A 13,569-nucleotide genomic window follows, 5' to 3' on the forward strand; every position below is an offset into this window, starting at 1 on the left:
TCTCCACCCCATGACTTTTTTTTTTTTTTTTTTTACTTCACCCTTGGGAATTCTTTTTTGAAAGCAAAATACTGTATCTCCATATATGTTCTTGATGGTGTTCTGTATTCTTAGATAGATTCAAATAAAGAATTTTCATACTGCAAACATTTGCAAAACATTGCAACTCGTGAACTTGGCTGAGTGTTTTTGTTCTGTTAGTCTGCTTTTCTGAGCTGTACAGACATACATCCACTCATATCTACAGTTCTTCCATGTAGGTCTATTTCTGGAAACGGTCAAATAAAATGTTATTTTGAACTTTGAGAGCAAACATTCTTTGGGGGTTTTGGGTTGCCCCGTGAACACAAACAGACAAAATCGTAAAAGGTATGATGCAAAATATAGTTTGTGTGGTTAATTATGGTCATGAAGTGTTTTCATAGATTAGATAAGAATATTCATGATTCTGGTAAAAATAAATAAATAAATAAATAAATCTGAACACAAAACAAAACAAAAAAATGTGGACAATATGGAAAAAAAACGTTTCAAGAAATAGGCAATTTTTTTATCACATAACAAAATATACCATGTTGTATTTTCAGTTATGCTATCAAAAAGTAGACACCACACTATGTTTGCTACCTTATCTCACATTTGTTTTGAAGCGACATTAAATCAACCTGTATTGCCGCTATATAAATGATCAAATATAAGCAAGTATAGTGGCCCGCGTATATTTGCACAAACGTAGATTTCAAGTGTAGCCTATATTTAATCCTTCTCTTTTAGTGCAAAGACAGTGTAGCTGTTTATCAACCACATTAGGATGTGATGTTGCCAAACTATAAACACACAAACTCTACAAAATATTCCCAATAGATTATCTCTTAGTACAGACAATTAACAAAATTTCATCATTTATCATGAGTTTTGCAAGCAGTAAATCTTAGAATATTGTTTTTTTACTTCTGAGAAACAATAGAGACCCGTAGGTCACATATTTGAAAACTTTATTCTTGAACATGGGGTAGGTCAACATTCTTTAGTGTCAATGATTGAAATTTGTTTGACAATGATGGGCAACAGAATTGCTTAATTTTTTTTCAATATTATATTATTTTATATTTTTGCAGTATGTGATTTTAGTTTAAATCATTCAGTGCTAATGAAGTGTATGCTTTATCATTGTTTGTTTGTGTTGCTATACATAGACTGTGAAATCCAAGAGAAAAATGAGTAGATAAAATTTAACTTGTGTTTTTCTTTCCCGGGCATTCGGTTCATGTTCGCAGCACATGTGACTTTTGAGCCGTTATGGAAGACAGCCAAACCGACTGGGAACAAGTATGAAACAGGTTTGCTTTTGCACTTTGCTTTCCCAGACAATAACAAAATCAAGCACTGCAACTTAAATGTACACTCGCCCATGTATGTGAAATCTGTGAAATCGTTTATTATTTTTTATGCAAAATCTTTATTTTGTTAGCCTCAGCCATTGCACTTGACTTGCAGTTATTTCACAAAGCCAAAGGGACAATGCATTAAGGGGGCAGAAATTAATTTAGTTTTGACACATGGGTTAATTGTTTTGCGAGCAATGTGAGTTTTTGCACGTGATCCATGATGATCTGCTGAACTATCCAGGTTATTTCGACAATAAAAAAGGGAATGCTAATGCCAAAGCCGTTGAGAAGGATCTTTGCCATGTTGGTAGAAACACACTGCATGTAACAAGTGACATGTTACAAGTTAGATGAACATGTTTGGGACTGTTGGAGGTCTGCGTTCTATTGATTACTCTTTGGATTTGTTTTATCATCTTAGCAACCAGGTCTGGGAAAGGTTTTTCAGGTGGAGGCATACACTGATAATATTGAGTGAAAGAAGTCACATGGCAACAAAGGTGCATTCACCCACTCATGTGCAAATGCGTATTTCTAATCACCCCGTCTCAGCCAGTCCCATGACTTCTATTCCCGAAAAGATTCGAATAAATGGTTGCACGTTCACAGATCAGCTCATATGACTGCCATTCCTTCAGAAATTACTGCGTGAAAGGAGTTATCTGAAGACAATGACTGACCAAAGGCCTCTGGCTTCCTGTGGCATGCCTCATTCAATCATCAGTAATCACATACGCACACTACTGATTTCTTTTTTTAAATTAAGAGATGACTTCAAGGCTGTTTCAGAAAATTTCTGCTTGTGGACATGAGCCGGGGATTTTTACCTCTGGGGAAAAAAAGTATCATGGGATGTCCCACCACTTCAATGCCACAAATTTAAATTATTTCCTAGACCCCCCCCCCCCCCTCTATTGATTTTGTCCTCCCATACATGCTGTTTTTCTGAGACTTGAAATCCTAACTGCAGCGCTACTATTTGCCTTATGTGTCTAGCGAGCAAATACTATAAAAAAGGCAGCTGCTTTACATCAGCGTGATTTTATATCCACAACTAAAAGTGCTGAATCAATTCATTCTATATGAAGAGAGTACAACGCATGGCAAAATTTTTCCGTTAGTGTGTTATTTACAATAAAATGTGCACATATTTGTTTATTGAGGTGAAAGTGGACAAAAAGAGACACACAGTTTGTAGCACAAACACAAGGTTGTCTGAGTATTTGAGTTTTTCTGGTTAGACTAGCAAAAGCTCAGCGGGTTTAAAAAAAAGGAAACCACTGTATTGCAAATGCAACAGCATATAGGCATGCTGCTGGAAGGGTGACATTGATTAGCAGATGCCATGTGTTAGTCTGAGCCAGTTAGCATGCAGTTGTCTGCAGTCCACGTGGCTCTTGGCTTTGTGTCAAGTTTTTCATTTAAAACTCAGGCTTAATTTTGTTCCTCCATAAGAGCAGAAACTATCCAACATTAAAATGATTGTTGAGATTGGCCACTGGTAGTTTCATTCATTTTCTTATTTCTGCAAATCATGACTGTAGATTCAACTTTTTACTATATAGTGAAGCGAGTACTGAAATTGCGGCGCAAACATTTATGGGACTCAGTCCTAATCTTTTTTATTTTATTTTGTTTATTTCGGCAAGTACAACACACCTATTACAACTTCATTTTACATTTTGTTTTACATACACACAGACACACAATCCACATCACTACAGTACTAATTATAATACTATCATAATCAGGAGAAGAAAGAAAAGGATATGAAAAAGAGGTGGAACATCTAGTGGAGTGGGTTGCAAAAATAACAATGGGAAAAAGACCACGTAAAGGTGGTGAACTTTAAGAGGAACAGGCATCACGTGCACTGTTCACAGTGCTCCACTAGATGGGGGTGTTGGGTTGAACTTTATTGTTTATTCCGCTTATCGCTGCCAGGTTAGAATACTGGATAAACGGACAATGAGCAAAAAACGACCGGATAGCACCCTTACAAAACAAAAGCATAATATTTGGTCCTTAGTGCTTGTACAACTGGATTCAATTACTGCTCAGACAATTAAACACAATATATGTCAATACATACGCGTCTCCTTAATCCGTCAAGGCAGCTTTTTTTTCTATTCTTTTCAGACTTGCCAATGTTCATAAAGGGAAAATATGGAACTTACGTCTTATTAATGTTTCCTATTGTGAAATAAATACATTGCATAACAATTTCATCCGCATTCCATTTTTTGCAATGACAATAAATATTGAAAGTGAATAAAAAGACGTCTAAAAAACACCTCTAATCTAGAATCTAAATGAACTTCAAATTGCTGAAGGTTACAACTGGACTACAGAATGCATCTATTGCTAGTATTACTATTAAGTGCATTACACTATTACTCTTTGTTACTACTACATACTACTACTATAGTTGGGGAGCTTTACTATACGTTTGAAAGCGTGGGTCGGAAGTAAAGCGTATTAGCATCATTTTAACTGTGACTTCACACAGCTTGTCGTCGTAGTCGGAAAAAGAGACGGTGCACAAAGTCCAAGAGCCGCGTAGGGAAGTGCTCCAGTTTCTGCAGGTAAATTCCTAATGCCTTTATTCTGTCATGTGATGTGCAAACGTTATAGGGCTCGATCGTCTTCTCCATTGTATATGTGGCATGTAAAACGATTATCCTCATCCCGTCTGGAGTTTTGAACGCGAATGCGAGCCGGCTGGCGTGCACTCAAAGTTAAAAGTCTACAGGAGACACAAGACATTTCTTCCTTATTAAGTGCTGTTGACTCAGGGAGGGAGATGTGCAATGTTTTTTTGATCGTTAGCATTTCGTTTGTTAAGAAGCTAACAGTAATAGTGTTAGCAGGACACGTCACTGATGCCAATATACTGCACCAACATCATCTGCGCGTTCTTGCACGTACCGGTTTTGCTTGCTTCCAAGAGAATTTTCTCCCACGATTATTACAATGGATCAACCACCGTAGTTTATAGTGACTGTTATTGTGCAGAATAGACCCCAACATTCACACTGATAATAAAAAATAATTATAATGCAAACTCCAACACTTCGTTTGAATCCCTTAACCACACGTTAAAACACTGGTGTCAAACTCAAGGACCGGGGGCCAGATACGGCCCGCCACATCATTTTATGTGGCCTGTGAAGACAAATTGTGCAAATTCGTGTGTTATTACTAGAATTGCAAATTGTCTTCACTTATAATAATATCTTTTTAAAAAATATTTGACCAGTTTTTACGCATCTGATTTGAAAATGGGTTATTTGTCAGTTTGTTTTGTAGCTTTTACTGTATATAATATGAGGTGCTCATACATTTATTTGGGTTGACAGTCATAATGGCCCTCTGAAAAAAGCTATGATTACAATGCGACCCGCAAAAAAAAAATAGTTTGACACCCCTGCGTTAAAGTGTACATGTCCGTTTCAAAAAGTGTACTGAGCTATCAGGCTCAGTGGTCTGTTTTATAAAGTTAAACGGAAACATTCTCAAATAAATAACTTCCTATGGACCCCCGCTATTCATCCTTTCAAATGCATTGGAAAAAGTGGGAGTAAAGTGTTTATGCCAGGAAGGTAAAATTACTTTGTTAGACCTCCTAGTTGTTCTGGATGATGACATGCATGATGCATTTTCCAGCATCATGTTTGTATGCACAGTCAGTGAAGAGTCAGAAGCAAGGATCATTTTATGGTGCTTTAGTGAGAGACCTGTGCTATCTTTAGAACGACTAATGGCAGTCATTTTTGCAAGGCTACATTAAGTGCACTTTTTCCTCCCCCTCTTGTGTCAGCATCATTTCCAACCTTCTATTTTCCTTGTGCTGACTATTTGTAGTATGCCTGTGTGGCTGTTGAGGTTAGAGGAAAATGGAACCAGCCTCCATAATTTAGTGGACTCATCAAGTGCAGAAAGTAAAGGGTAAAATAAAACATACAAACTATCCAGTGGCTGTTTGACTTTAACTCTTTTTAAGCAGGGCCACCAAGAGCGAAGGTGGCCCTTCCTTTTTTTGTGGCATGACAGTGTACTAAACACACTAAAATCAAGGAATTTTAATTGCCTGCTCTTTCTGTTTTGTCTATTAATCTTGTCCGAAATTACTATTAAAAGAAAATATCAAACAATTATGAGCAAAATATTTGAGAAAACATTTGGGAAGATGACGTAACAGTTTTTCTTTTGGAAGTAGCTATATGAGAGCACTATAAAATACAAACTTGAATGATGCGGTGTTAGGTAAGTGAAGCAAGATGGTATTTTTTAAAATTGTCTGAAAAGTAGTTATTCTCATGGTTCATAAACACAAGTCAATTTTGTGTTAATGCATTACATTCATTTTGCATTCTAGATCTTTATTGAAGATTGTTCCTTATGTATCTTATTTTAAATGAAGCAATTGAACTGGATGTTTTACAGACTGCAGGTACTGGCTGAAGGCTGCATGGCTGACGGACAGGGACGTGGACCGTCCACATGACACTATGTTGGCTCGTAACTGCTTCTTCCTCCTGTTGGTGGTGAGCGGAGCAGCACTGGCCATCATCAGTTTCACCGTTCAGTTCTGTAAGTGCACTTACTAATCAGACTACTATGTAAATTTGCCAAAAAGCATAGTACATTCATAATATGAGTGCATTTTTTCCCAATGTTTCAGTTACAGCCAATGAAACGTGGAACAATTTCCCTGCTTCATTTGTCCATTCTAATCTTCGTCATAGCAGAATAACAGAAGGACATCCTTTTTTTGCTTCATCTCTTTCATTGAATGATTCATATTACCTAAGATGCATCATCACTGGTTTCATTTAATCCTGTATTAAAGATTTTTTTCTCATAGCCTACCTTTTCAATTTTACAAAATATAACAGTGAATTGACCTAATTTATTACTGTGGTCTTCCCACGAAGAAAGGTACCGTGTTTATTTTTATTTCGAAGCCACACATCCTCTTGCTCTCTTGTTGAAGATACCCCATTCATTCCAAAACAAAGTCAAGTCCCCTCTGGACATCCTAAAAATACTATGAGATTTCTGGGTGCTCTGAAATACATGGAGAAGCTGTGGGGACTCGCTCACATCACCTGTGGAATGCCCCTTTGTGCACAATAGTCATTGTTCAGCGTTACATTAACAGTGGGTATTGACTAGTATCCCTTTAAGCCAAAGTGAATTGAAGGAAACGGCAATTGCATACATTGAGACTGTTGCCACCGGCCTAGGAAAACACTGTTGAATGATATTTCTGAAGAAAATCAGTTCTCCAGTTGTGAGACTTTCTTGTACTGATATCAATAGAGTGCAAGTGTCTCATAATTGAAGTGATTTGAATATCATCAGTTGATTTTGAACAAGCGAACGCAATGTCAGACAGCTTTGGCTGGGTAGTGATGCGGCTAAAACACGTTGCATAATCGCTGCGATTAATCTTTGCCTCCGCGGCAGCAAATAAGTTACATTACTGAGGACTGACTGACAAAATGTAAAAGAAAAAGAAAAGAAATAGGGAAAAAGAGTACTATCATAATATGTAGATTTGTGAGTGTGGGATTGTGCTATGCTTTATTCAAAATGCATTTGTATCCATCCATAATATGTGTCAGTCTTTTACAAAAGCCCTTTTGTGTATGTGCCTGGAGAGAGCTGTTTCCAAATTTTGTTTAGCTCAGGCAGGCGTGTGTCAATTGGTGGGCGGGGGTGACAGAGTACGAGGCACAGAATGTAAGAGCGAGACTGGCTGTGGTTCTGAATGGACTGCAGTGTGTGTGACTGGGCCTCAAGTCTGTGCGCAGTCGACAAAATGCTCTCCGCTGTTGCAACACGCTTTCTCTTCTCTCTCATCATGGGTAAGTTTGAGAAGACATACAGATCATATTTTCTCAATTACTCAAAGGCTGAATAGCTATGCGGCTCATTGTTTAGTAATTAAAAAATAAGAGCGCTCATTGTTTAGTAATTAAAAAATAAAAGCAAAAATAACCCTTTTAGTAATTGCATTGTATTTTCATCGAAATTGACATCGAATTACTTAAAATCGAAGTTGTTATGTTGTCAACTCTATAACTGAATGTTGTATATTCTCTTCAATTTTTGTAAGTATCAAACATAATCAAAACAGACTATTGTATATTATATATATATGTGAACAAGGAGTGTATATATTCAGCAGAATCAAAATATTGGATTATAATTTAATTATTTGGATATAAGATTATCTGTGTTAGGATATAAAGTTTTGTCTGCACGGCTAACCTCTGGTGTCATGGCTTGAAATTATTGTTTAGAATTTTTGGAATTTTCTCTCGGCATGTTGCAACACCCCAAATGTTATCAGCAAAGAATCATTTTCTTTTGCATTATTTAGTGGACCTCTCCTGCTTACACCACATTTTGAGTTTGTCTGCAATTCCAAAAGTCTATCGAGGATATATATTTTTTATCAGTCTGACTAGGCTTATCCCCTTGAACGTTTACACTGCTGTACATTTACGGTATGTACACCACACAAAAAAGTAGACTACACACGGGCAGTCCTGAAAGTCATAGAGTTAGTCATAGTGCTGTTTTTATTTTCTCTGATGGTACCACCGATGATGGCATTTTTTATTTTATAATTTTTATTCGCAGTGCATAATTTGTACCATTGCCTCATGAAATTGTTTTTCTTTTCTGACTTGTTTTTCTGTTATTTTGTGACATTGGTCTTGTGAAAAAGGCATGAGGCCAGTTTAGTTTCTTTTGATTCAGTCCTTTTGAATGGGTTTTCCAATTCATACAATGGCTCTGGAACCTAATGGATTTTCTCACGAGGATCACTGGTCATTTGTGTCCAGGCAACTTGCTGGTTGCACTATAGTGTTTATTTGTTCAGATTTTGCCATGTAAATTCCTATGGGTATTTTATTTTTTATTTTATTTATTTTATTGTATTCATTTATGTATTTATTTATTTATTTATTTATAAATAACAAATATATTTTTGTAGTTTTAAATTGTCTTTATTTTCCCCTAATTATTGACATGTCTATACTGTTTTGTGTGCCTTATTTTTTTTGCAGTCAATCTAATCCCTATTACTCCTCTTGTGGAGGAGAGACCTCTCCACGCTGCTGATGTTGCTTTTCGGGTGCCTCAGGGCAAGACCAGAAAGCGGGTTTTCCCAGTGTCCCACACCGAGAAACCCAACCCCATATCTGAAGTCTATGGCTACTGCAACACCCCCAGTCATACTGAACAAGCCTGGGAAGGTGCTCACACTACCAATCTGACAACATTGCCTTGACACCAATGACAAGAACTACTCACCACTAACTGGAACTATCTGCATACCTCAGTTTAGCTTTAGATGAGAGATAATAGTCAGTGATCCCTTTGTAATGCTTGTTTGTGATTTGTTTGGTTTCCCTGTGATACCCAGTTCATTGTTATTCTGCCACACTTGTAGGCTGTCACCATCATTTTCTAAAAAAAAAACTTAAATTTAGAATTTAGTGGTGGATGTTTTGAGTTGTTTTGCAGGTGAATGGGTTGTTTTGTAATTCAAAAACTTTACTCAATTGACGTGTGTACAGATTATAGGTAAACGTTTTTAGACCAGTCTTGTCAAAAATAGAAAGCAACCCCAAAAAATATGCTCATACATCTTACATCACTTTGCTGAGGTTTGCTGTGTGATTTGGGTGATTTTTCATTTTCAGGTCACAGTCCAGCAGACTATAAATTGCTGGCTGTTCATGTGATGATTCGCCATGGGGACCGTTACCCTCTCTACGCCATACCCAAGATCAAACGCCCAGCCATCAACTGCACCCTGTCCGTTAGCAGGTACTTTGCAGCCATATTTCAGAACGACTGGCATTCCATTCATTCATGCAAAATAGATTCATTCATCGCTTTATCCTCACAAGGGTCGTATTTGTTTTAGTTCACTCCTTTTAATTAACCATTATATATTCTTTATTTACATTTATTTATTTATTCATTCATTCATGATTAATTTGGTTTTTCTTGGCGTTCGTCCAGTCTTAAATGTCAATATTGATACAACATGTTGATGTTATGCAGAATTGAAATTCATATGGTTGAGAAATATCCTCTTAATCTCAAAGCATTAGTGGTCTGGATTATATTAATTGAACTCCTACAGTGTATTAAGTAAATAGATGTAGAATATGTAGTGGAGAGTATATACATATTTTTGTTCTGTTGATTTTTGTGAATTTTTCGCTGGATATGTTTTGTAACACTTTTTTCTATTGAATGTGTAGACTTTGAATTTTCAGTTGGTACAAACATATTTTCTCCAATTCTTGTCGGATGCGCAAACATCAAGACAAACCCACCTGCAGTTTTTGTTATGTGCAACAAAATTATTGACACTAACTACTATGATTCAAGGAACAAAGCAACTTACTAAAGATAAGCATGCAATTCAGCTTGACAGGGTGCCGAGTACTGGCTCAATTGCACCAAACTATGAATATAAACAGTACATAGTACATATTAGAATGAAATCCATTTTTCTCTCCAACATTAAGTCACTGAAATATTCCCCACCAACACTTTTAGTGTTTGTCATAGTGTCTGAACAGCGTCATGGTTGTGTTGTGTTTAATCTTCAGAGCTGGCATAGTGGTGCGTCCATTTGATTATTTTCAGTGTGTCCTTGACCTTAAGCAAGTCAGCAAACATGGATTTTGTGGGTAAGGAGATTCAAAATCACATTAACTAATGCCATCACTGACCTGACCCAGATGATACAGTGCCATGTTTTAGTCCAATGGATTAAAGTATAGGTTAGTTAGGTTTGTTGGGAGCAGTGCCATAAAAAATGCTGAACTAAGTTTGAGTACAGGATGAGGTTTCTCGGTACCACAATGAGGTTTAGTGGATGGTCTTATCCAATTGTTTTTTGGTTATTAAATTGATGTCATCGACTGTTTATTTGGAACGTTCCCAATCGATTCATATGAAAAATGTTCCCTACCCATTCACATGAAATGCATTACATTCAATAATGACCGCAAAAGTTCAGTGTAACGTTGTGGTGTAAAAGGAATGACAAAGAGTTGTTTTTTTCCAGTGATAAGGCCTTGATCTGACCTATGTTCACTATGGCAACAGTTGTGTGCGCAGTTGTGTGTTTTTAATCTGACTTGAGCTGCAGCTCCAGCAGATTTGTTAAATCAAACCGTAATCTCCAATCATTTTTCAAACCAGATGAGCAACTGCTCCCCTTGCTGCCATCATTCTTCTTTTTGTTTGTGCATTTCTGCGAGCATACCGGTCCGTGTGTGTAAATGTAAACACATCCTTAAATCCTGCTACATTATGCTACACTCCCAGTCACCGGCAGTATTGACACCCAACTGTGTATAAAGCTTTTTGTTTTTATTTTACAGTTTTATTTCCGAGCTCATCTAGTATTGACCCCTTCAAAAATACATCAAGCATAGGAATGTGGATAATATTTTCATTATTGTACAACTGAGTCAATCAGAAACTGAGCACCACATCTTTGTATTGTATATTTACCAGAAATCCGTCACACCCTCTGCTGGGATCCTTCATAAATCATATGGGCAAGGGAAACCTCGGACACTGGGAGTCCCCTTTGACCTCCCTCCCTCGTCTACCCAACCACAATCGTTGTGAGATGGGAGAGCTCACACAAACTGGTAGGCATTAGGCAATGCGGTATTTTTTCATATGATTCCAGGGACGCTCACAAGAAAGCTCTTTCAAGGAAATTGTATTAATCAGAAATTTAGCTTTTAATCGTACAATAGTTTTTCTGTGATTTTATCTAAATTTAATCTCTGTAAAGTTTCAAGTACAGTATTCCCCTAATTCCTGCGGAAAGTTACCAGGGGTAAAGTTCTACTTATCAAAAATGATAAGTATGAATGATCTTATTTGGGGAAATTGTGATTGTTTGAGGCATTAACTTGTATGTACTGTATGCTTCACTTCAGGTGTGGTGCAGCACCTACGTAATGGGAAACTCCTTCGCCAAGCCTACCAGCCTCACAGCCTTGTCCCCTCCGACTGGTCACCACAACAGGTATGGGTGGAGACCACAGGAAAGAGCCGCACACTTCAGAGTGGACTGGCATTCCTCTATGGTTTCCTCCCAGATTTCAATTGGAAAAAACTGACTGTACATCACCAGGGGAGTACCTTGTTCTGTGGCTCTGCTTGCGATTGCCCTGCCAGGAACCGATATCTCGAAGAAGAGCAGAAGAGACAATATCGTCTCCGAGTGGCCAATGGAGAACTAGAAAGAACTTACATCGACATGGCACGCACGTTAGATATTCCAACCCGTAACCTCCGAGCCGCAAACCCAATCGACTCTTTGCTGTGCCACTTGTGCCACGGTCTTCCTTTTCCATGCGTTGCCAGGAAAGATGGTAGCGCAGGGGAGTGTCTAACAATGAGGCAGTTTGCTGTGATTCGTCAACAACAGCTCAATGATGAAATAGATCGGAGAAGAGTGGGACTCTATCGTAAATATGCACTCCTGGCAATGTACCCCTACCTCAACCGAACCGCCACCAAAATGGAACGAGTCGCCAAGGCTGCTGCGAGTAGTCGGCCGCCAAGAGCGGGAGGCAAAGAGGTGTTCACTCTTTCCTCAGCTCATGACGTAACTGTGGCACCTTTGCTTAGTGCCTTGGGATTGGAGGAGGCCAAGTTCCCACCTTTTGCAGCAAGATTGGTATTTGAATTGTGGAAATGCCCCGCAGGGACTCCGCAACAGCAGGGGCAGAAAGCTGGCAAAGGTGAGAGGCCAAAAGCAAGAGATGGAGGATGTTTTATCAGGGTGTTGTACAATGGAGAAGATGTAACAAGTAACACCACATTCTGTAGCTCGATTGAGCGAAATTCCAGTCATCCCCTCTGCCCTCTGAAGAAGTTTCTTTCTTTTGTCAGGAGAGACATGTTCAGTCTTGTCAATGCTACTTCCTACCATGAGGCCTGTTATGGCCATACGGGTTAACACAGGGTAAAACAATGAATTAGCTTCTTGTTTTTTTCACTTGTGGGAAAAGCAAACATGTAATGTTCTATTGCACAGATAGAATTCCATGTATTACAAAAAAAAAAAAAATCACAGAAAAAACTTGCTAACATTCCAGAGGAAACACACATCTCGCACTATAATTGATCAAATGGTTGTAGAAGTTTTTAACATTTACATAAAGTCAAACTGAAAACTATATGCATTTTTAGCAATGGCATTGTTATGAAGATCTGATAAGAATAATGAGGATGGGTTCTTTACTTTAGCAATAAAATTCCTCACAATTCTGTCACAAACATTTGTAAAATGTAGCACTATGACACTTTATTCTTACATTCCAACACAAAGAAATTGTAACTCTAAAATGTTTCTAAATGCTTGAAAAAGGGAACATTTAGTACTGATACTGTATGCTGGATTTTTCATTTCTAGAATTTGTGTTTATAATTCAGTGCATTTGTTGTATAAATCAATTAGATCATTTTCAAAAGTTAAAGGGTGGGTTTCTTGTTGAAAAAAAAAAAAACTTTTGTCATTTATGTTACCTGACAGTAGAATATTATTCAAATAATTGTTGAAAATCTTTTGCCTCTTAAATATTTTTCAAACTATCATCACATCTTGATAAAAAAAAACAGAGATAGACGGCGTGGCTGAAGGTACTGTATTTATCAATCATTTGCCATGCAGGCAGCATGTGACTGGTAAATCACCTCTTTTGTTTTTAATTCATTTTACAGGTCCTTAAAAAATACTCAAATTCCTGGAATGTGTTCATATTTTGTGACCTTCCAATCACAAATTTTAATGTTTTGTTGAGATTTTATGTAATAGACCAACACGAAGCATTTAATTGTGAATTGTAACAGAAGTGATTGATGTTTTTCAATAAATTTAGCAAATCTATGACTGAAAAGTGTCGAGTGCATTTTTATTCAGCTTGTTCTACTCTTATATACCCAGAAATATCCCCAGAAATAATTCAGTGCAAATTTTAACAACTGAAATTACTATCAAAATTATAAACAATAGGAAACATTGTTTTGAAGAAAATATACTGCGTATATGCTGTATTAGACATTTGTACTAACATACAGTACGAAGTAGAGAGGAATCCTCACCAATGCT

At 37.4% G+C, this 13,569-nt stretch overlaps 1 protein-coding gene across 3 annotated transcripts; it reads left to right on the forward strand.

The window, feature by feature from the left end:
* The first annotated feature begins 3,815 nt into the window (after positions 1–3,815).
* On the forward strand, positions 3,816–13,347 carry pxylp1 (2-phosphoxylose phosphatase 1). 3 transcript variants are annotated; one of them, XM_088381561.1, is made up of 6 exons: positions 3,816–3,973; positions 5,835–5,981; positions 8,474–8,662; positions 9,113–9,239; positions 10,953–11,092; positions 11,390–13,347. In XM_088381561.1, exons 2-6 carry the CDS (start codon positions 5,900–5,902, stop codon positions 12,415–12,417), a joined length of 1,566 nt encoding a protein of 521 aa, XP_088237687.1. In that variant the 5' UTR covers positions 3,816–3,973; positions 5,835–5,899; the 3' UTR covers positions 12,418–13,347. The 3 variants fall into 3 exon arrangements, with proteins under 3 accessions (XP_088237687.1, XP_088237685.1, XP_088237688.1); XM_088381559.1 differs by lacking the exon at positions 3,816–3,973 and adding an exon at positions 6,073–7,261 and having other exon boundaries at positions 5,841–5,981; XM_088381562.1 differs by lacking the exons at positions 3,816–3,973; positions 5,835–5,981 and adding an exon at positions 7,355–7,906.
* Positions 13,348–13,569: the final 222 nt, after the last annotated feature.

This window comes from Syngnathus floridae, chromosome 7, assembly GCF_059516105.1.
Source record: "Syngnathus floridae isolate MCC-2025c chromosome 7, RoL_Sflo_1.0, whole genome shotgun sequence".
Lineage (NCBI taxonomy): Eukaryota > Metazoa > Chordata > Actinopteri > Syngnathiformes > Syngnathidae > Syngnathus > Syngnathus floridae.

Coding starts and splice junctions, on each gene's coding strand:
- pxylp1 (XM_088381559.1), top strand. CDS start 7,165: ATGGACTGCAGTGTGTGTGACTGGGCCTCAAGTCTGTGCGCAGTCGAC. Junction 7,262..8,473: donor TCTCTTCTCTCTCATCATGG/GTAAGTTTGAGA, acceptor TTTTTTTTGCAG/TCAATCTAATCCCTATTACT. Junction 8,663..9,112: donor TACTGAACAAGCCTGGGAAG/GTGCTCACACTA, acceptor TTTCATTTTCAG/GTCACAGTCCAGCAGACTAT.